The sequence below is a fragment of the Scomber scombrus genome, chromosome 5 (genome assembly GCF_963691925.1).
Source record: "Scomber scombrus chromosome 5, fScoSco1.1, whole genome shotgun sequence".
NCBI classification, from domain to species: domain Eukaryota; kingdom Metazoa; phylum Chordata; class Actinopteri; order Scombriformes; family Scombridae; genus Scomber; species Scomber scombrus.
The window spans coordinates 15322876-15347061 of record NC_084974.1 but is presented as its reverse complement, the minus strand read 5'-3'; the positions used below and the strand labels follow the sequence as shown (position 1 = coordinate 15347061).

General features: G+C 39.9%; 1 protein-coding gene across 1 annotated transcript; it reads right to left on the bottom strand.

Moving 5' to 3' along the window:
• Positions 1-1981: 1981 nt before the first annotated feature.
• LOC133980806 (collagen alpha-1(XXVI) chain) lies at positions 1982-22683 on the bottom strand. Its single transcript, XM_062419612.1, has 13 exons — positions 22508-22683; positions 22199-22321; positions 21721-21824; positions 9452-9513; positions 9194-9320; positions 7805-7903; positions 7565-7693; positions 3729-3781; positions 3577-3639; positions 3108-3143; positions 2982-3026; positions 2820-2904; positions 1982-2115 (listed from the first exon to the last, which is right to left on the bottom strand). Exons 1-13 carry the CDS (start codon positions 22681-22683, stop codon positions 1982-1984), a joined length of 1236 nt encoding a protein of 411 aa, XP_062275596.1.
• Between the last annotated feature and the right edge of the window lie 1503 nt (positions 22684-24186).

The following is a 24186-nucleotide window of genomic DNA, read 5'->3' as shown; positions in this document are numbered from 1 at the left end:
AAGTACCCAAAATGTTATATAGTAATATTTTATTAATGGATTATTATAACTGATGCCTTAAAGGATAGCCTCATAATTTAACAAGAGTCTTTTCAACAGTCATGTGCTCACTGTAGTCATTCCTCCTGTTCATACTGACTGTTAGAAAATCCTCCCCAAATGTGCTTATAATGTAAGTGATTGGGGCCAAAATCCACAGTCTGGATCAAAGACCACAGTCTTTGATCAAAATTGAATTTAAATTCAGTTAAATAAAGTGCATATCTTGCACAGTTACAGTGTCTTTAGTAAAAAATCATCAGTGTTTTCCTGTTCGGCGCAAGGATATTAACCAAAAAAGGGACTTTGGCACTACAAAGGCTGTAACTCTGAAAGATATTGACTTGATCTGACTTACTTGGACAGCCGATGCTTCATATTACCTTCAGATAAACTTTTAAATACTTTTTTTACTCTCGAAACAAAGATGCATTTTGACCTCCATCATGTACATCACAAGCCCATTTGGAGGGGATCTTTTCATGATCAGTATGAACAGGAAGAATGATTACAAAAGGAAAAACGTGTCAATGTTCATTGGGCACCTGACAGTTGTTTTAAGACAGGCTTGAAAAATTGTGAACCTATCCTTTAATGTGCAAACAGAATTTTACTAATATTTATTATAAATATTTCATTTTGTACAATGTAATGTTTTAAAATGCTTTTAATTTTATATGATGTAATATTTATTCTGTGTACATCTGTTTGAATTATAACATTTGATGCCATAATTCTTTAGTAGATTTGCGAGCCCAGTGACTGCCGATGAACTTTAGCTATCTAACTAAGTCTGGGAGTTAAATTGTTAACAATACATCATATTTTATTTGCTTTTTATGTAAAATCTTAATCTGCAAATAAACTAGTAACTACAACTGTCTTATAAATGTAGTTAAGTTAAAAAGTACAATATTTACCTCTAAAAGAAGTTGTAGAAAGTAGTATATGGTACAATACTCGAGTTAATGTACTTCCACCACTGGTCTTGATCCTATTACAGCTGTATTTTAAAGGTACATCAGTAGACTGAACCCTCTGTAATGCATAATATCATAAACTGAGCAACCAAAGATACAGACATATCCATCAAAGGTGGTTAACATTATGACTTTTGTAATGGAGAAAACAAAGATTGCACCAAACAAAGTCGAAGTTTTATCTGGAGACACATTGCTCTGTCTTTCAGAGATTTATTATAAAATAATCAAATCTCTGAGGCAGTCATGAAGAAGTCAGTGTAATCCTGTCCGGTCGCATGAAGTTCCACTGGACTCGAGCAAAGTTTGTAGAGTTTGGGCCAAGACTCAACTGTAGCAGCATCTCTTCCTTTTTTGCTTCCCAGATGTGTGTGCTTTCCAGATGCTATTCATTTCACCAAACTTATTTTAAGCAGATATTCTTGGCAGCTTGTCATGTCTTACCTCAGATTTAACAAGGCAGAGCACTCAGAGAGATACAGAAAGAAGAGAAAAGAAGAAATATGCTTGACAGGCTAACACGAGATGAACCCCCGAGGTCATTCCAAGAATATGTTTGACACTAAATAGTACGTTTTGGGTCCAGCTCTTGGGGAAGCTTGCATCACGGCTTGGAGAGGTTTGTAACATCGGCCAGGAAACTGACGTGTTTACTAGGCAGTCTTTTATCTGAGGAAAGAAAGATGCCAAAACCCTCATAACACTTTATGAGATTATATTTCATTGTAAGACACCATGTAAGTGCTGCTACTAAGGTTATGTAGACATGCAGCAACAGGGTCAAAAAGGAACTACAAGCCTTTCATGCGGATGAAATGCTCAACATCTCATGTCTGTCTCATACAGCTTAACTCATCTGTGACACAAAAAAAAGACAATAAATTCAAATAATAAAAGTATGAGAAAAATGTAAGGTCCAGTCAACATCCTACTATTATACACACACATACAAAAATAAACAGTTAAAGGGGAGCTCGTCTTTGTCTCTCCCCGAGTGTATGAAGAGGGATTTGAACAGGCTGCAGGCGTTTGGTCTTTATGGCGGTGAAGGACAGGGGGTCCAAAATGTTGCCAAATCCAGATCCCTCAGAGTTCTCTGTGCAACGACAAAGAAGACAATAAAACAGTCAGCCACAAATACCCCTCTAAAGGAATAGTTTGACATTTTGGGAACAATGCTTTTTAGATTTCTGGCTGACTTCAGGTTTTCCTGTTTCCCCAGTTTGCAGTTTTGAGCAAAGGTAAGCTAATCGCATGCATTTCAAAGTTTATCAGAAGATTATATGAACCTTCAGCTGTCCATATTTACAGTCTTTTTAGTAAAAATAATCCCTCCATTCACTCTTTTATCTTGAAGGAAAGTGTTTCCATGTTGAGCTGCAGTGGAAGTATAGTTACACAAAAAGAGACTTTGGCACTTAAAAAAAACTGTAACTTTGAAAGATATTGAATTGATTTGACCAATTTGAATGAATGAAGCTTCATATTAATATACATTTATGCACAAAACGAGGACTGTGGATTTGGCCTCCATCACTTAAACTTACACTGAAAGCGCATTTGAAAGGGATATTTTAATAGCCAGTGTGAACAGGAGGAATGAAAACTCTTTCACTGTTCAGCATCTGACCGTTGTAGGACAGGCTTGAAAAAACACAACTTTAACACAAAAATATGAAAGTAGTATCGATTTTCTTGTTTAACTCTCAGCCAGGCACTTGCAAGCCTATTTCCCAAAATGTCAAATTATTCCTTTAACATAATCACTCTGAGAAATGGATTTTCTGTTTTTCTCCTCACCATGAACACCAATCATGTGCTCCAGGATCAGCACCCTCTCAGCCAGGATCTTTAGGGCCTCCCTGAGCTGCTGCACGGCTTCACCCTGAACAGCAATGTCACATTTACTGAAGAACGCTTTTCTAATGAGCTCAAGAGGAGAAGACTCTTGACATCTCTTACCTCATTCAAGCCTTCTCCTGGCTCTCCTTTTGGCCCCGGTGCCCCCTGTGAACACAGAGGAGAAGAAGAATCTTATCATCTCTGTGTTTAGTGTGTGCTTTTTATGAAAAACGAGCTTATACTCACAGGTAGGCCATGTTCGCCTGTTATACCTGGAAACCCCTGAATGAGGAAAAACAGAGAAAAAATATTCAGCGCTTTTGCTCAAACACATTTCTCCGGCTTGCATTCTTTATCCCCCTGTGCTAATCTGCCTCTTCACCAAATCTCCAATCTTAAATCATGCTAGTAGAGGAAGGGGATCAGGTTTAAAAGCAGAGGCCCACTAGAGAGCCGACTACAGAGGGGACCCGACATGGCTGCCCTGATTAGTGAGGTCTGGCCTTGGACGAGAGAGAGAGAGGGGGGATTAGTCACGGCTTGGAGTAAGTCTTTGAAGAAAAGCTTGTTCACCTTTAATGTGTTTAAGATTGCATGACAGCTAGGACCACTTACAAAACGTAGAACAAAAAGCATTTTGATAGTTCATCAGAATCGAATATGTTCAGCCAGCCTGCTAATCCAATAACAAGGGCGATTTTTAAAGCGGCCTCACCCTTTCCCCTGGATCTCCTTTAGGCCCAAGATCCCCAGGCTTGCCTTGGAGGCCTTCCTCGCCCTTGTGTCAGCAAAACAGAAGGACATGTGTTAATGACGGTCGTCGTATTTTTATTGATCCACAATCAGCTCTCGGTGAAAGATACTCACATCTCGTCCCGGCAGGCCTGGAATCCCTGCAGGTCCTCTCAGTCCTTGAGGGCCTGTTGTTGTTGTGTTATTCACGAAAAACACCACACAGTGAGGGCGATGAATGTCAAAATGTGTAAGTCTAGCACTCACTATTGTGCAATATCAAAATTCAATTTCAGTCAATTTAACGATCTAATTTAATTCAGACATTATTTTGTCCCGTGAGAGAGATTTGTTTTACAAAATAAACACATCATTAACCACTTAAACCAACATTGCCTCAATGTTTTCTTAAAATCTTCCAGAAGTAGATGTAACAATTACATAAAAAGTTGCATGTATATTGCACCAGTGTTAATTCAACCTACATTACAACATTTGAACCCAAAACACAATTTCTTTATTTCTCCACAAAAGGGAAATTGATGTTTTTTGTGTTAAAGTGCATCTCTTCTTACACATTATCTGCTAAACTGTCATGACTTGTTTGTTATCTTAGGGGGTTTTGTGGTTTTCAATAGTGCTTGTCTGCACAATACCCCTTTGTAATGATGGACCCGCCCAAGCACCCACATGATGAGAGGTCAAACCTCGATCATGACATATGATATGATAGACACACATGTTTCATGAACTGTGTGTTCTCTAACAACCGGTTGGATTGAAATATTGATTATGTTTGTACCTGAGGGGCCAGTCGGACCTGTGGGACCGGTAGGGCCGACAATGATCTGTGAAGCAGAAAGAGCTGTACGGACGGGGTTCTCCTCTGGGGGGAAAAATACACAAACAGAAATTTAAACAGAAAGATCATAGAGCTTGTAAGAAGAAGAAATGAACACTTGACTGAGAGCAGGTGAAAAGCATGCAGGTTTACATTTAAAGCTTATCATTTAAATGTGGGATCTGAGACTTGCAATTTTGTATTTTAATGTAGTAAATAGCCTGTTAATGTGCCGTTACCTGAAATATTTTTACTGCAAGCAAAGTGAACATTTTAATGATGTGGGCTCACATTTGTCCTTAAGTGCTCAATTTTCTGTTGTAAAGGACATCAAATAAAACTACATTTTTATTTATACCTTCACTGATCAAAAGTGTGCTGAGTTTTTGAGGATGCAACACAACGACCAACCAATTAATCATTAAAATGGCCAAACTCTCATGTAATTCTGCAGGATATTAAAAAACGAACACTGGAAATCTGTGCTCTAAAGACAGAAACATTAATGGCATCATTCAGTTCTTCAAGTTCCTTACGACCTAACCATCGCAGACTGATGAAGTTTGACCCCAAACATTTAGCATTAGTTAATGTTTAATTTTTTTTTATATGTTTCAAAAGATTATACTGCACTGCTAGTAGGCTAGTAGCACACACTCCTTCTCTCACACTCCTTCTCACACAAACAGGATCCAGGTGCAACATATCCCATCCCAGGAGACCTCAGCATCCCCCACTCTGCTGTTGTGCAACCTACAAGCTCCTTTATACTCTTGCAACACCTGTACTTGCCCCCTCCCCCATTTGGGTGAGATGATCAGCTCTGAAATGCATATTGGGCAATCTAACAACACACAAATAGCTCTAAATACAGATATGAGTGCTGCCAAAAGGAAATAAGAACCTGCTGTAACCCAATTATGTAGGTCAAATTGAAGAGTGTTTTGGATGCATGTGACTATGTATTGTATGTACTGTGAATGCAGGACTGTTTTGCCATCCTTCTCTGCAGTGAGATATCAAACACTCAATGCAAAACATGTTTGTTTGTTTTTTGTGAAACAGCAATCAGAGTTTCCCCATTGATAAAATCAGACCCACAAAGAAGCAAAATCCAATCACATGTGGTCAATTGTCATGCATTTGACCCATTTGTGGTGTCAATTGTGAACTAGACAAAATCTGGTTGTATCTAAAGATGTCTCATCTGTCCCTGCTGTTGTTGATCTGCAGTTACAGGGTTTGTGTTTGCTTTGTGTTATACATCTTTTTTTTTCCAAATGTAATCATCAATTCCTCACAAAGATCAACAAAGAAGGCAAACAATTGATAATAGTTTATTTTACAGGGACCATAAATCTACATCTGCCAGTTAATAGGTAAAGTCTTATAAAAAAAAAAAGTGACTAATAAATTCATGATGCACTGGAGAACGCAAGTGAAAAACAGTTTCTTATCCAGCCCTGTCTGACTGATTATGTTTCGTTTATTATTCTTCCTAACTAAGAAAAAAAAACGTAATAAAAAGAAAACAAGTCTAATGAAGTCAAAATCTTAGGAGGTAGAGTCCTTTTTTCAACCTAACAGAGGAGTTAAGACATCAAGGGTCAACATTCAGGCTACAGGGTTTCATCAGCAGTAGGATTAAATCTGATGTGACAGTGATCGACAGGAACAGCTGGTCAATCTAAGAGAGGTCCCATTTATTGGAGCAGTAAATGCTTGGACATAATCTTTCCTCATAGAAAACATGCATGAGGTGGAAGTCATGCCTTGTTCACAGCGTGTAGGATATTTCAAGGTTTGCTTGTAAGTATAAATTTTGTTTGAAACCAAGCCACACTTCCACTTCCTCTCCACTTTAACATATGCTCAGAGTCAGTCTTCCCTCGTGTTGAGACAGCGCTGTTACATTGTGGCTGCCGTCCACAAAAAGGGTCTAGAAGGAGCAGATTTCCCTCTGGAACTAATTTTCTAATGTTACAGTCTCCTCGAGCCTGGCTGCCTCCCCAAGAAACTCTACAAGAGTGGCAGACTATCTCCTCCCTTGTTCGTAGCCAGCCCAGCTTTTGGCTGCGGGCCGTGGCCTGTTCCCCAAAACGCAGACTGTTGTGCTGACAGCTAACAAATTAGGCCTGGTTTATAGCCAGTTGGCCCCCCTCAGCTAACATGGTCCCACAGACCCAGATCTACATAGTTCCAGACCCGCAGACACAGTCCTGGGCTCAGAAAGGCAGACGAAGCCAAAAGCCTAATCGGAGCCAGCAGTCTTCATGAGGTAGGCCTAATGATTATACCATGGATGTCTTCTGCCTCCCTGTGGTGAAACTCTAAATCTGAGAGATGTACATGAGCTTTATCCTTCTATTGTCTATATTTCAAAAGATTTAAAGTTTTCACTGTTTCAAACCATAAGAAATCAATTATTTTCATAGTTAACCTTCTCTGTATATTGTACAGATTGTACAGATTTCTTTGGGCAAGTTGTATTTAATTACATAAGATGAATGAAATATATTTTTCTAATTGATTCAAACTTTTTAAAAACCCCTCCTGAGCTAATCTTGTGATTTATAAGCTTGTATTCTGCTCCATTGTTGGTGGTAGTGTTAAATGAGGTTGTTGTAAACAGTGGCTCACCAGCAGCAAAACACAAGGAAACAATTAAACTAAATCTAAACCAGCCCTCCTCTGGAAAAGAAACAATGCTCTCCCCATTTAGTTTTGATTTAAACCCTTTGCTAAAAGCTAAAGGGCACACATTGCTCACTTAAACACTTGCAGTTTTAGTCTCTATGCTTCCACCTCACCTGTGCCCCATTTTAAACTGTTTTCCATACATGCAGACCAATTTGGCCAACGTTCATGTTCAGCCTGATGAAATGATTGCAAGGGAACATATGCATGAGATGTGTGAATGTTTGAATCTGGTGAAGCGAATGACTCATTGCAGGATGAACTGTGAAAGTGGACCCGTGGTTTTGGCATAATTTCAAACTGTCCAAAAACTGAACGCTCAAATGGTTTCACAACCATATTTGATTCAGAATTCGCCCATGTGTCCAAGATCTGCTTCTATTATACTCCAATTCAAGTCCAGATCTAAAAGAGAGAAGAGTGGACTGCTCACCTTGGTTGTCCACTTGAAAAACATCACCCCTCATCGGGACAGGGAGAGAGCGTAGCCCAGGAGTACCTGGTGGACCAGGAGGGCCGGGGAGACCTATTTCCCCTGGTAGACCTCTTTCCCCCTTTGGTCCTGAGCACCAAAAATGAATCCATCAAATATTCACTTTGATTAAATTATTATTATGGCACACGATCATATTAAAGTGAGAACATGAGAAAAGAAGGTCTGATGATAGTTTACCAATGGGTCCTGGAAGGCCTGCTCTTCCATCCAGACCTGTTGGTCCAGCAGAACCAGGAAGCCCTGGTGGTCCAACGGGCCCTGGAGGTCCGAAGGGCCCTGGAGCTCCGACGGACCCTGGAGTTCCGACAGGCCCTGGAGGTCCGACAGGCCCTGATACCCCCAGAAAACAGACAGTCAAACTCAAACGTAGAGTTCAGAGTTCACTCAAAATGATTTAAAGAGGAGCTTCACTGATATTACACATAAAGTTCAGTTGTTAAAACTGTTGTATCATGTCGTCTGTAGCTGTGGACGAGTTTTCCAAAGTTTAAAACAAAACCCCAGATGATGTCGTAAGCGTTCTCTTGGATCATGCAACAAAAAGCCTGCATTAAAAAATGGAGGTGTCGGCTTTGAAAGAAGTTGGAATTTACGACAGGGCGGGGATCTATGACAGAGTATTGATTTGTAATATGGGAGATGTAGGATATCGGGTTTTCAGAGCTTAACTCACAGGAGGGATTTAAGGGTGCTTTCAAACCTATATAGTTTGTTCTGGTACGAATTAGCAGGTGAGTTCTGTGATCTTTTTGTGTTCCTCTTGGTTTATCAACAAGGCAACAAGGCAATATCTAATTCATTTCTGACTGAAACCTTTTCCTCTAAAAGGTCCTCATGCGATTGTGTCGGACCGCACCTGAGCACAACTGCTGTGTTCACATCTGCCCAAATGAATCATATCAAGAAAACAAAGCAGAGGCTTATTCAACCGGACTAAATAATAACAGGTTTGAAAACGCCCTACCACGCACAGACATCTCAGCCTTTACTGCTTATTGCTTTGACCGTCCCCAAACGTTATGGAATTACAACACTGGATTAATAACTGAATTACCCCTTTAACATATTTGCTGCATCTCACCACCCTCTCACTAAAGTACTGAAGATGGTCAGATAAAATTATGAATATTACATTTCCAAACATCTATCAAAAAACCAGAGCAGCCAAATATAATAATCTGTTATCCACCTAATCTATGCTGTATCTGTAGCCAAGTGGATGCACTGCAGGCCAAAGAGCATAAAATGTGATGTGTGTTAACACCTTGCACAGCCAATCACCAGTCAAGCATATATTGGTAATAATGAGGTCAGGGTTTGGCTTTTTAGGTCCACGGTGCTTATAATTTGGTTATAAAACCAACAGCAAACCTATGACTAAATGTTGTTAATCACTGTGTGCTTGTTGTTCCAAAAACCTCCACTGGAGACTGGAGACAGAAATATTGAATTAAATACTCAATAATGTGCAATTCTTGTACAGCAAGTTGACTGATTCAAATCAACAGCTCCTCAACATCTCTTCTGCAGCTGTCAGAAAGCATGTTTTTAATGAGGCATTGACACCTGGCGGCAGGTAAGATGGCGGTCCAATAGGAGTGGGTTTGGGTGTGTCCACCTCATTGTCTGTTGAACCCTCTGGTAAATTGCTGACTGTTGGCAGCGAGGAGCGTCCTTCTTCAAGCAGCTTAATCTACAACAAGAGTAGCAGAGATCAAAGTAATCTCGATACAAATGGTAACAAACTCTTTAAAAGTTTTCAAATTATTAACAGGATTGCCCAGTAGAGGTATATATTTGGAAAAACAGAGAGATCCTCTTTACCTTTGATTCAATGGCGTTTATTCTGCTGTTCATGTCGGTGAAGCTGGTGCAGTTCAGACACTCTGCAAAAAGAAAAACAGACAAGGATGAGTTTAGTTTTCCGATTACAGGCAGACATACATTCTGGTTCTCCCCCATCTGTCTCTCCTTTTTCATTCCTATTACTTTTTTTCATCCTGGCACAACCTCTAGTATCTCTCTATCTCACAATGAGAGGGTCAAGCCAAAATATACAGGAACAATGCCCATCAAACTACACCCAAGAATTCACTCACCCACAGAATAAATATTATTTTATTAGACCGCTCTTGAAATTCTCTCTCTCTTTCTCAAACACACACACATACATACACACACTTACACCCAGCACACACCTGCTCGCCTCCTCCTGAGTCTGCATGTTTTCTGTCTGTCTGCCCATGTGCAGTGATGATGACCTATATGCACACACACACACACACACACACACACACACACACACACACACACACACACACACACACACACACACACACACTTGCACACATCCACCTTCAGATACCAAAACCAAAACCACTCACTGTGTGTAGCACATGGAAACGCAAACAAACACACATTACACACACAAAAAGCCACATACTTTCACTGACATTTCCACATTCAAAACTGTAATTTTATAACATTTTAAAACAATTATAGTAACAGCATTGAAATAGCTTTTAAAGGAGAAGGGTGGCATTATTATTTATAGTCTTATTGTCAACAAATCTCAAAGGACCAAAGCCAAAAATGAACTGATCTCACTAACAAATATTGCCTGTGTATCCAGAGCCTGAGTGTTTTTCTCTGAGCTATACACTCCCTGTTGCCCAAAAACTTTTAAAAACACATCAGTGAGCATCACTCTTGTAATGGGTGAAATGTGATTTCATTATCATGAACAAGAGCACTGATGTTGTTTTTTGTTTTTTTTCAACCAACCTCACAAACATTATCCTGCTGCTGTAAATACTCACAAGTGTGTGAAATGGGCATTAATCCGCAGCTGTAAATAGTCCCGGACAAATGCAGTGTTTACTCTTGTTAACTTTGTTAAAACACTCGCACCATCTGTTTAAGGAAATCATTTACACTTATTTAGCCAGGCTAGCAGCTGGCTCTGGGGATGGAAATGTCGATCGGTCTGTCAACACCACTTAAGTCCAGGCTGAAATATCTCAACAACTATTGGATGGATAGCCATGAAATTATGTTCAGACATTCTTGGTGCCCAGATAATGTTTCTTAATGACTTAAGGGATCAGCCAACTTTTTCTCATGTTGGGTAAAACAAAACATGATCTAAAAACTTGAATGATCTATTCAGAATCAGCACACAGACATTCATTCACATGAATGAGGTAAATGACTTCTGCTTGATGGGCTTTCAGGTTGTTTTTCGGATTCAGTATCTGAGCACTTTAATGATTGCTGCCTTTTGTTATATGACTTATGTTTAGTGAGATTTCTTTTGTTGTTGCAAGCCCCCTCTTTGAATGAGTGTTGTTTAGAAAACGAGTCCCCCTATTGGCTACAATGCACATGATTATGTTATACTGGACAGGTTACCTGTGCTTAATTGTAACACTATTACCAATTTTTCCACGCTTAGTAAGGACGTCTACTTAAAATACACATGCAATACATTTTAATGATTTAAACAATTTAGGTCTAGTGCTGTCCTACTCTGATTTTTACCCTATAAGGATTCATCACCCATCTATACATACTGCAGCTGAGCACATTGGTTCATTATTTAACATTTTCGTCTCAGGCCACCACGAGGAGGAAAGTATTGGGATTGCATGGTTTGTTTTGATCTTATAATTGATTTTGTTGACAATATGTGAAATGTTGAACAATGCTGCACATATCCTCGAAGAACAAAAAAGGCAGATTTGTTTCTTTTCTCAGGTTTCTTTTGTTCACTTTTGCTGTCAGAATGTACAAATTATTCATGAATGTGCATGTGCTTTATTGAAATTCTTGTTTGTTAGTAACTTTCTATATTATCTTCAGCCTGTTTTAGTTACTTTTCTGTCCATTTACACCAGCTACCAAATCTAGTTCCACTGAATCACAGATACCACATTTATTACCGTGTTGCAATTTTGGATCATTTACATGAGCTGTAGCCCAAAACACAGAATGGCACTGTTTTGTTAAAAAAAAAAACCCCAAAAAACCTATTTGTTCTAAATGCTTGCCTTCCTCTGGTCTAAAGCTCATAAGAAGTCAGGAATGTCAGCTGTCAGTCCCACAGATGGGACCCACCCACATTGTGGTCATAGCAGGGGAACCTAGAACAAGGAACAACTGGTGCTCATAAATAAGTAACAACACAAATGACCCAAACTGCTCTGGTGTGCCTAAATGGTCGTCTCCGACAGCAGCACTCAGGGCACTGACAGCAGCCGCTGAGGTTTCTGTTTCACTGAAAAAGTACAGGGTGCATGTCTATACCATGTCTATGTGTCTGCTATCCAATACATCCAGTCCAGTGGTGTATCTGACTGCGTGGGCGTGGTTTCTGTTTCTCAAAGTTTCATTTCAACTTCTTGAATCTCGCTCTGGAGCACGGCCACAAACGGAAACAACAATCAACAGCTCAACTCAAAACACATTCCTCAAGATTCATCAACCCAAATACTGAGCACTTTTCAACCGCCGGGACCAGAATGACCCCACATGAGCTGTTTTCTGCATGCGACATCAAAGCCACATGCAGCATAACAGCAAGAATGTGGGCAATCATGGGCTCCACTATGTGAGAAGGCTGATGAGTTGATATGCCTTCATCTCCTCCACAGTTATTCATCATCAGCCCAGAGGAAATCTCCACCCTCTGACACTCTTTCACTGTTATATACACAAAATCAATCTGTGAGGCATTCCAAGAGTTATTTTGCAATGAAGTGTCGGTCGGTTGGTCCACCATTTAGGTCCTGACTGAAACACTTCCAACAACTATTAGATGGATTTACATGAAATTGTGTACAGACATTCATGGTCCTCAGAGATGAATTCCTAAAGACTTTGGTGATCCCTGACTTTTCCTTTAACGCCACCACAAGGTTTACATTTTTAGGTTTTGAGTGAAATGTCTCAACCACTGGTCCGTGAACTTTGGTACACATTTCATTGTCCTTCTCAGGATTAATCGTAATGACTTTGGTGATACCTTAAAGGGGACATACTGTGCAAATGTACAGGCTTATATTTCTAATGTGGGGCTCTATAAGGATTAGGCTTTGCATGATTTACAGTAAAAAGAAATTTTAAAAAAAATCGTATTCATCTTATTCTGGCTCTTTATGTAGCCCCTTAGTTCAGCTCCTTTCTCTTTAAGACCCCCCTTGTTCTTATTGGCTGGCTTTTATAAGTTGCCCCCTGACCATCTTCTGGCTGTACCGGAGGCCACATCAACAAACCATGAAACAAACTATAGTTGCAAGATTTCAATACATTCTGTCACTCTTTACTAGAAAATTCAGCTTCTCTAATACTGCTACATCCGTACAGGTTTGAGCCACGATATTATCAGAAATATGAGAGTGAACAACATGAGCACGTGGCCTTAGCAACGAAGGCTACTGAACAGACGGCCGTTGTTGGGCACGCACAATAAGCTGACATAGGGTCGTCCCAAGGTAGGAAAAACATTGCAAACGAAGCATTCAGAGCAGGTTGAAGGCCTGGGTTTTCACTTGTTTCACAGTTCTACACAGCCTGTGTTAACCTCAAGTACACTATGTGCCCTTTAAGTTTTCCCATAACACCACCAGCAGGTCAAAATATCACTTTTTTATGTTTATAATGGCTGTAAAACTATTGACTTTCCCATCATTCTTAGCTGTACTTTGTGTTTTGTGCTCATTAGCAAATGTTAACATGCTAAACTAACATGGTGAATATGATCAACATTATACCTGTTAAACATCAGCACATTTACATTGTCCTTGCAAGTATGTTTACATGTGCTGATGTTAGCGTTATCTCACTGCACTGCTATGCAGCCTCAAGAAGCTACTATCATTTTCTTTACCAACTTTCACTCAACATTTTATGACTCATGTCTTTATGGTCTGCTGAGTCTTCTGTCAGCAGAAAGAAAAGCATCTCTGCCTCACCCAGTGGTGGAAGAAGTGCTCAGATCCTTTACAAAGTAAAAGTACCAACAGCAATGTAAAAATACTCTATTACAAGTAAAAGTCCTGCAAAAAAAATCCTACTAAATCCTAAAAGTACAAAAGTATTACCAGCAAAAAAGGGTCACCAGATAAATCTGAGGGGTATTGAGATGATTAATGGTAGAGGAAAGAAGAAAAAATAAAGTTCTGATAAACAAATCTGTTTTCAGTTTTTGAGCTTTTTATCTGATCTTTGATTTTTTTGGTGAAATTTTTGATCATTTGACCATTTATTGAAATGGAACCATGTGAGAAGTTTAGAGGGAAAATCACTATTTAGTGGAGCTGTTAACAACTCATAGACATTTGAAATGTGAGACCGACTACACAGCTGCTTTTTGTAAGATGTCAAATTCCCAAAATGTATTTTAAAAGCTTGTTATATTATCCATTGTGTCAAATCTTCATCTGAAATGTAACTAAAGCTGTCAAATAAATGTAGTGCAGTAGAAAGTACAATATTTCCCTCTGAAATGTAGTGTAAGTGTAAAGTAGCATTAAATGGAAATACTCAAGTAAAGTACATGCACCTCAACACTGTACTTAACTACAGTACTTGAGTAAATGTACTTAATTACTTTCCACCACTGGCCTCGTCCACAATGTATTTCTGCTCCTCAGGTCTGAAAGTGACTTGTTTAGCTCCATTCTTCATTGCTAATGATCTTACTTGTCTAGTCCTCATCTCTTGTCTACAGCGAGCCAAGAATAATCCAGCCATATCTTATTATGTCATAAACACACACCACAGGAAAACACCAGAACTGAGTTAATGTACCATAAATGTAAGCCAGAGGAAAACAACTGCATTTTTTCTGAGGGTGGCGGGCAGGATTTTCTAGAGTTGGAATTTAATTATGTTGGGTTAGAAAACCAAACTTCCGTTGTGTTCGAGCTGATGTTTAGAGCGGGACCACAGCTATAGAGTCTGTTTGGATCTATAATTACACCATGGCAACATAAGAGAGGGTTACTTTTCTTGGATTATATTCAGCTCATGGGAAAGATTCAGAATCATGTTGTCTTTAGTGGGAAGCGAAATAAACAGAAACCTATAGGGAACGTTTTTTTTGCTGCAAAGACAAGGAAGGATTTGTATGTTTGTGCAGTATCTGTAAATATTCAGATACTACTGTCTTGCCAGATATTCATGAAACTCTCTGAAAATTATAAAAGGTTAACATTTCATCATTTATAGGAACCTTTAAACTTTATTTAATTTTTTTATTCTTCATTCCCAGGAAAGACTTAGCAAGTGTAAAATTACAAGACAAACAAATGAATGTTTGATTCAAAATGACCACAGGCACAGTTTACTTTAATTACAGAAAATGCCATTAATAAACATATCAGATTGATGGGTAATGCACCATGCAAGTGAATTATTTGTCCATAAATAACATGGGATGGAAGCAAAGCTGATGTCTGTCTTATATGATAAGCTCAACTGTTAAGTGTGGTGATGAGAGACGAGAGAACAGATTGGCGGCTTGAATCAAATTCCCTCTGGGCAAAGCACTAATGTGCAAATAAGATTAGAAACTCTTGAAAGATAAGTCTTAATTTCAGCATCTGAACAACCTAAACAAAGGCCATATTTCATCTCAGCAATCTACAAAAACACCAACCCATTTAATGAATCATACCTGTCATTATTGTGTGATCTATAGTACAAGACAGCACAGGATATTTTGGCAAGAGTGTAAGTCAGACTGCGGGCATACTGTGTTGAGACATTTCCTACATTAGAGCTGGATATAGATCAAAGAAGTCAATCTCTTTTTTTGACATTCACACAGACAAACCTTAACCACAAAACAAACCATGACGCACACAGTTGGAGGCGATAATTTTCAGAGCTACTAAACAGTTGCTCTGTCTGTATGTGTGAGGAGGACGAAAGGATGATGTATTGAAACATCTCCTTGGACCATCTAAAGAGTCGCTGTCATGTCCCCAAGATACACAGACAAATGTGTGCCCAGTCTGTGAGCTGTGTGCGCGTGCGTGCGTGCGTGTGTGTGTGTGTGTGTGTGTGTGTGTGTATGTGTGTGTGTGTGTGTGCAGACCACAGACAGCCTCCAAGAAAAACTGGCTAAATCCCAGGAGCCTCTTGTGTGTCTGCCCCAGCCAGCAAGTGGTCAGCTATTGCTGGCATGAAGAACAGCTGGCACAAAACACACACCCACACACACACGCACAAAGAGAGACACAGACACACATTTGTACTGTCACAAACTCTCTCACTCACTAAATCACACACCCACTTTGACTGCGGTGGCTGATGGAGGACGTTTTTGTTTTTCTATGAAAACCAAGATGCCTAGTATTCCACAGTGGGACCATTTAGCATGTTTCACCATGATGCCATCTGACAGGCCACACACCATTTCTTTAAAATGAGGCTTTGCAACATTTTGGGAATCAAAAATACTTGGCAATTAACAGGATTTCCCATTACATTTGATGCGTGGTGCCATTAATTCATGCAGAACAAGATATGGTCAATGATTAAATAATGGGCTTCTAAACCACAATGAGGCACACTCATTAATCTGACATTCCCCCCTAACAAAATGATGCCGTTCTACAGACGTAGTAATGACACAACGACAAACTGAATCTTTCCAAACTGAGAATACACCTAATTTCTCTGGTAGTCCCTCATGCTGCCAAAATGCGTCCACTCATCCCATCATGCTGCACCGTCCAGCCCTTCAGCCAAGTCAGCACACATGGCTCTGTTGCAGAAGCACAAGTAACACATTGGTTAGAGATGGAAGGGCCTGCTGGTGAACAGACATTCAGTCATCGTCATGCTATGAGATGATGTGGTGTGAATCTGGCGAGGAGAGTCGATCGCGTGGTGATCGGCTGAAATTGAGGGCAACATTTTTGAGGTTCAAATGATTTTACAGCAGCGTCTCAAAGTTTGGAGACAGAGAGAAAGGAGGAATGTCTCCTTTCAAGTCATATTGGAAATATTGTGATTAAGAAATAACACATTAATGAATCCAAATGAATGGTAACGACGAGGTTGGATCAGCCGGAGGGAAGAACTCTAGAGTCAGGGTTAGGGTTAGGTCACAATGAAGAAACAATCCGTACAAATCTCATGAGATTTTCACAAATTGTCCCTGCTGCTGATCCAATCTGGCACCAACCAAAAAATTAATCTCCTGACTTTTCCTCTAACACCGCCAGCAAGTTTATATTTTCATGTTCATTTTAATGTCTCGACCACTAATAAATGGATGATCACGAAATTTGTTGCAGACATTCACATCCCTATCAGGATGAATTGTAATCTCAGGTAAAATGTGTCCAAACTAGTAGCATTCAGCCTCAACCGCTAGCATTGCTGTAGACTTTTAGCCTTGTTATGTAATTTGTGCACAACATAGTGGTAGTATTGATAAGAGCACGCCGACACAAATAATAGTGGTTCGTGTATTGGCAAAAAAAAAAAAAAAAGTCCAATTTCCAAACTTGTAAGGAGGAATTTTCCTGGGGGACTTGAAGGCTGTAGAAATATAGATGTATGGATTCTCACACATTAACATGCAGATATCTCGGCCTGTCCTGACTATAAACAGCAGAAACCTGCAGATTTCATCGACCATAATGGACACATATGGTTCTTATCAATGTCAGAAACTTTTCCAGGAACCATCTTTATGAACTCAAGAACTTTACCTGCTTAACTCTGCAACAGCAGATGCATAAACGTGCAGACAGATGGAGGGACAAATGGAAGGATGTCATTAGGAGGCAGGAAGACTCAATGAGAGGCTGGTGAAAGAAACGAAAAACTACAGAAGGAGCATGGACGGGGCATCATCCATCAGGCAGACCAGACCAGGAGCAGGAACAGCTGAGCTATCCCGTTGCTCCCAGCAGGTCAAAGGTTACTGCCTGACCTATATTTGAGCACAACCAGGGATGTAACAGAGACATCAGTCATATCCTCGCACTGCAGAGGTTGCAGCAGAGAAGAACATGTGGGATACGGTTCTGTTTTATCACTTTACTCCAAGGAGAGGAGAGGGAGAGATCTAAAGGACATAGGAAGTTAGATAAGTGGAAAGCAGCGAGGATGGAAGATAAAGAAACCAGCAGTGGCAAGAAAAAGCAAGGCAAGGGCAAAGGCTTGCAGGGGGATGAGAGCGGATGATAAAATGGAAGAACTCAAAGGTGTATTTGAGTGAAGTAATATAACTGGCGTTCAAGATAATCCCTCCAACAATGGGGTTTAACACAACTCCCCCACTTCCTCCTCAACCAGCTGCAGAGGGGAAACAGTGACTTGAGCAGCTTAACAGCTATAGCATTTACAAATTAACACATTTGACATCCTAAGCTTTCACACAACTTTTCACGACTTAAATGAAATTCATGGTTAACTTTACTGAAAAAACCTCCTCAGCGAGCACAACTGGCTTTAAACTTTGCTTAACTTCTTTTCCTGAGCTTTCGCTTGAGATCAAAGGTGACTGCTCTCATTGGGGGAGGTCTTGGCTTTAATTCTTTTTAGATTATGTTCTCCTGTACACAGACATTACCCACAATCTCTACTGTTAATGTGATCATGTGTGCAGATAGTGCTGCTGTGACAGAGGGGGGGAGGGGGGCAGAGGCCAACAGCAAGGAAATTACGACCACATTTCTCCCAAATGTGTTCCATGCCGTCATGTGTTAGTACAACTCTACTGAAAGCAAAATGTAAATCTTCAGATGCACTGTACACAGCCAGCCCAGACTACACTGTCAAAAATATTGACGGGTCAGGGTGTCAACGAAGTGTATTCATGAAACACCCACTTTCCATTAGCAAGCACAAAAAAATTCATGCTTTGCAACCAGCTCTGCCTTTGAGCTCAGCCTCAACTCCGAGATATTACAGTGTTTTAAGGTTAAAAGAGAAGACAAAATAAATGAGTGTCACTCATCCTGGAAGCACACTGGAAGACTATTTAATGACTAAAGTATCATATTTTTAATATTTGTGACTGAATGTGAAACTAATGATTGTTTATATTGTTGATTAATCTGCCTTTTACTTTATCAATTAATCATTTGTCTATAAAAGGTCAGAAAAAAAGATAGATGTGACTAATCTTTACAGCTCTAAACACTTTGATAACACAGGTTTTTGTGTTATTCTGAGCGTTATTACTAGATCCCAGATTCTTAAATTTCAACAAGAAACATCTTTTGTAAGAACAGCATATCTCTTCACAACCATATAAACCAGTAACATCCCCTTTTTTTGCTGATGTAAGCTAAATATCGTCTTTTTGGGCATTGAGCGAATCTTTTTCTTGTTTTAAAGATATATGGAAGATTTTTTGTTAGAGCAACTTACCAACGTATCATGTTATGACAAGAAAAATGAGTTCTAATGAGATATATTCAATCTGTGAAATGTTTCTTGTTAAAACTGAATAATTTAATATCTACTAACAGTGAGAAAACTATCTTGTTAAAATGAGAAAAGTCCCTTGTCATATCAAGAAACTCAGTATATATTTTTATGTCAACAAAACAGATTCATGGTTGAGAAGTTAAAAACAAGATCATGTGTTAAGGTGAGAAGAACAAGCATCTCCTCAGCTTACACAGACTAAACCCCAACTCTACCCCTCTTTATGTGCCCTGTTTCTACATCTCTGAGGGCCTCCGGGGCCTCTGAAGTGGAGCCAGAACCCCATCAAACTAAAACCAGAAGTGATGTCATGTTCATTGGTTTAGGCTGTCCTCTCTCACTCTGATAAAACATCTGGCTCAAAGCCCCAATGCAGCAGTTTTGTGCTACACAGAGCTGCATGTACAGGGCTGGTGTGGTGACATAAAGACCCAAGACACACACAGAACACACATTTCAAGATAATTTCAACACAATTAGTTTTTCATGGTGATGCTGCAGAGGCAATATAAGAGTAAATCTTTTACTCACTGCGAGAGGAAAAGTCAAAAAAGGAAATGTTTCAAGTTAAAGTTAAGTTTCAGTTGAGTTAGAGTTTCCTGCATGGCATTATTATGAAGAAACACCAATATTTTAAAGGTTGTAATCGTGATCTCCACAGAGATTTATGCTGCAAGCTGAATCACTGACTTCTTTTTGTTGCACAGATGTTCATCTACATGGGGGAACAAGTTTCGGTTTCAGAGCTGTAGCCTGATCTTAGCACGGTCACGTATGTTACAAAGACCTGGTGGAGGAGTGTCATGCTCATTAATCTCAGCGGGACTACTTTCCCACAGAACCGGCTCTCTGCTCTGCTGCCGTCTGGCCAGCTTGCAGCAGCTGGAGCACTGTGAGACAGAAACACTCAGTTACAGTCTTTTCGTCTCTGCGTTCCTCTTCTCCTCTCTTCTCTTTTCTTCTTTTCTCTCCTCTCCTCTTCTCTGTCTATGCTTTGCCAAGTCTAACATCTTCTTGTTTCCTCTGTGATAGTCCTCCAAATTTCCCCTCACTGTTCTCTCCTTCTCTACCTTCGACACACTGGCCCCTGCCAGCTCTCCCTCCACCCCTCAGTGTGATGCAGACTGTCAGTATGTGACATTAGCCTCCATCTTTAAGGTGTCCTCACCGACTCAAACCTGGCCCTCCATCTCTCCATATGGAGACGATTTTCTCTTTGCACTACAGCCATTTAGTGTGTGCAAATACATCTCCGCAAACGTTAAATAAACAGCCGAATTACTTCTTCACACTCCTGCAACCACTTTGGTTTCAAGTGAACCATAATCTCTGGCATTACAGACTCAGCGGATATGGCTATGTGTTAATCTCTATGTGGAATAATATCCACGGCCGGGTAAATAATCGTTTCCAAAGGCTTTGTAAAAATGTCTGTGTTTATTCCATTAGTATTAATGTGTGTTTTCTTACCTCATGGTAAATCCTGGCTATCCAAGTGCAACAATGAATAATTTTGCAAAATGGAACAAGGTGTGGTAATTATGACCAATAAGCAAAACTGGCTCATTGAGGTAAATGTTAATCTTGGACCAATGCTGACAGGCCATGCCAGTGTTTTTCAATGGCATTTTAATTACTGTATTGCAGAAAAAAAATTAAAAAAAAAAATTTCTGCTACTAAATAATTTTAATTGAAAACTGTTAAAATAACGAACTGCATCTCAGTCGGTGCAGCCTCAAGCATCCTTTTACAGGACTCCATAATGTATGTGTTGAAAATACAGTATGTGAAAACATGTGTGTCAGTGTGGCTGTGAGCAGTGTAATTTACATATAAATGTACATATATATAACACCAGAGTTAAGGAAGCCCTACATTAGACCTTCATCTACTCTTCTACTCTGTTTCTTCAGGCTGACTGCGGTGGTTCGCCACTGGGTGAAAAATGTTGCTCTTTACTGGGCTTGGAGTCTGCGGTCTGTGGTATGTAGAAGCAGCGCTGCCCATCACCGAAACCCTGACTACCTCCCACTTTACAAGCTGTTCTGCTGGACGTTCCTCTGAGATCTTTTCATTAATTTTTTTGACTGTAATAGCCATGATGATATTCGTAGAGACAGGCAAAACTGCCTCTGTGCTGTCTACAGTTAATAGAGCAATATGAGCATGTGTATGCTCTCACATATGCACAGAAAGAGAGAAATACAGAAGGAGAGAGATTGTGAATCCAGGCACAGAAGCATCTTGAATGCAAAGCTATAAAAGAAAAGGTACACAACCACAGAGCGCAGCATCTCCTTCAACTCTCATTTTACTGCAGTCTTTGTTCCCAAAAGTAATCCAAAACAGACTTTTAATCTATATCCAAAACAACTTTACAGTCATATCAAGAGACCAACAGCCACACAGTAGCACGATTAACAATCTACCCGACTACACACCACCAAAACATAAAAAAGGCACTGATGTGGGTAAGGTTGCCTGGTGCTGCTAAAAAGACACAGATGGATCCGTGCAAAACATATGGACTTTATTTAGTCTTTGAGAGCCATGTTGTCCTTTGCAATCACCTTCATCTAACTTTTGTGGAAGTAGCATCAAGGGAGAGACGAAAAAACACATATAAGAAACTCACCTTCACGACACTCTTCTCCTACAAACCCTGGACAGCATCTCCACTCCAGTGCAGTGACCTGCTTGTAGGTAACCCTGAAAGATGGCCTGATGACCGTCCTGTAGCTGGAGGAAAGCACACAGTGACTGACTTCAGGGACACACACCGTACATTTTATTTAGTATTTTGGGGCATTTTATTTGACAATGGACAGCAGCATGAGGGACAGGAATCAGGGGAGATAGAGGAGTGAAAGACAAGCAATAAAGATCCCCAGCTGGAGTCGAAAACTGAAACGTTTACTTGAATATTTCAATTTTATGCAACTCTACACTTTCTCAAGTAGAGAAAAGTGAAAATAAGGCACAATGGAGACCCCCAAATCACTAAAACCACCCCTGCCACCATGCAGAACACCCCGTATTCATGCCTTATTATCAGCATCACAACTAAAAGAGATTATGAGAAAAGAGGAGGACTGAAGGGACTCTGAGGGTACCTGATGACACTGGAGCAAGGTCCGGGCCATCTGCAGCCCTGATACACTCTCTGCACTGTGGTTTCTGTCCCATTATGCACCTGACAGGACACTGTCCTGGAAACAGTGTACTGACACCAGTTCCTAAAACACAGTATGAGACAGATGATATCCATAGAAAGAAAAAACTGAATGAACACTTTAAGAAACTAATGTGATATTTTAACAGAGCCTCAACATTAATCATGCAGCAAAATTTACTGCTTAAGATACAAAATTCGTATTTTGGTGTAAATTTTCGCAACATTTCCAGTGCGCAAATGGACTCACCTGAGTTGGGTACTGGACCTGGTACCCGGTGGTCCAGCAGTGCTCCCGCTCTGTTCCGATTTGATGCGCTGCCGCTGCACATTGATACCTGGAAAGTGATAAACAAACCCGGTTCCCAGCGAAGGACAGACTAAACTTATCCACATGCATAGCGCGTAGAGAAACGATAAAGCCATCATCTCCTTTTGAGTTGTCCCTGATAAAGTTTTCCGCGGATGCCTACAATCCTGAAGTTATAAATCCCTCTAAGGCAGATCTACAGTATCTGGAGTGGAATAGAGATGGCAAACCTAAGCAAACTCGATGTAGTCAGTTTATCATTGTGTCTTCCAAACGAGGAAACAAACTGTTCCTCTCAAGATCCCGAGATGAATGACACACAGCCTCTTCCTATAGAATAATGTGGTTTTCTGACGTTTGACATCGTGCCGAGGAGTGAGGAGTCAAATATCCACTGAGGGTAAAAAGCGCACTGAGTGTGAGGGCTGGAGACAGAGTGCGTAAAAGCGCATCTGGTCCCGATCATAAAAATCACGAGCCTTCAGTCCTCATATATGAACTATAATGTGAATGTTATGTCCAATAGTGAATTCCCAGTCAGGCATTTTATCCAATGTTATGTCTGTTGTGTCGTTTACCCTCTGGACCCAACAGGGATTTATTTTTAGCCCATTCTTTAAGCTTACATACTGTAAAAGCAGAAGTAACGAAGACAGATATGAGCGATGACAGTGTAATCTTACAAAAATCTAATGGAATGATAAAGAGGTCTCTGTTCATTTTCAACACTTTGTCAAAGTGTTATTTTCCTTTTGGAGACTGAAAAAACCTCTGAGACTCGAGCCTGCAGATATAATATGTAATTGCAGCTCGTTTAATTCTTTTAATGACACTTAATCAGCCAAACAGAGTCCAGAAAGTTTTTTTTCGTTACCAGAATAATATAGCCAACAATCTACTTTCTACACCAAAACAGACAAACTACAAACGTTTTAGTGACCAATGTCAGTCAATGTCAGTGAAATGTCTGTTACAATGAGCTAAATATGAGACTCCAAACAAGAAATGCCTTTTTTTGTGAAGAAACGTAAAACATACATTAATAAGCCTTCCAATGTTTGCCTACAATCACACAATTTTGAGCAAAGTGAAACTTTTGACTAATCGTCTCATCATTTTTGACTTTGTATGGAAAATTTTGATTTATTGCTTCATAGTTTTGAGTAAATAAGTGAACATTTGGATTTAACATCCATAATCTTGACTTGATGCACCACAATTTTGCTTTATTACCTCATAATTTTTAGTTAGTAGCCAAGGTCAAATATCAGATTTATTATCTCATAGCTTTGGCTTGACTGAGTATGTTTGTATAACATTTCATCTGCTTTTTCTATTGAAAGTGGAGGTTATGACTGCTGGATTGGAGATCACAGGAGCGCACAGCAGGACCAGGTGTGCACAGGTGCATTTTAGTGTCCTGAGCTCACGTCATTCACTGTTTGCACCTCAGATGAAGAAGTCATCTTTTTCCTTAGTTCTTTGCTCCTGAGTACGTTGAAAAATGAATCCACTCGAACGCTTTACTGTGACTGAAGTAAGGGAGAATAAATGCTTTGAAATGGAGCCCGCTGACTGTTTTTCCTGTGTTCATATTCATTAAGTCAAGTCCAGTGTAT

Bases quoted from the DNA above. Each gene is read 5' to 3' on its own strand.
- LOC133980806 (XM_062419612.1), bottom strand. From the start codon at position 22,683: ATGGCTTTATCGTTTCTCTACGCGCTATGCATGTGGATAAGTTTAGTC. The intron at 9,321-9,451 runs GTAAAGAGGATC...CTCTTGTTGTAG, and splicing joins TAAACGCCATTGAATCAAAG to ATTAAGCTGCTTGAAGAAGG. The intron at 7,694-7,804 runs GTAAACTATCAT...TTTGGTGCTCAG, and splicing joins AGGCCTTCCAGGACCCATTG to GACCAAAGGGGGAAAGAGGT.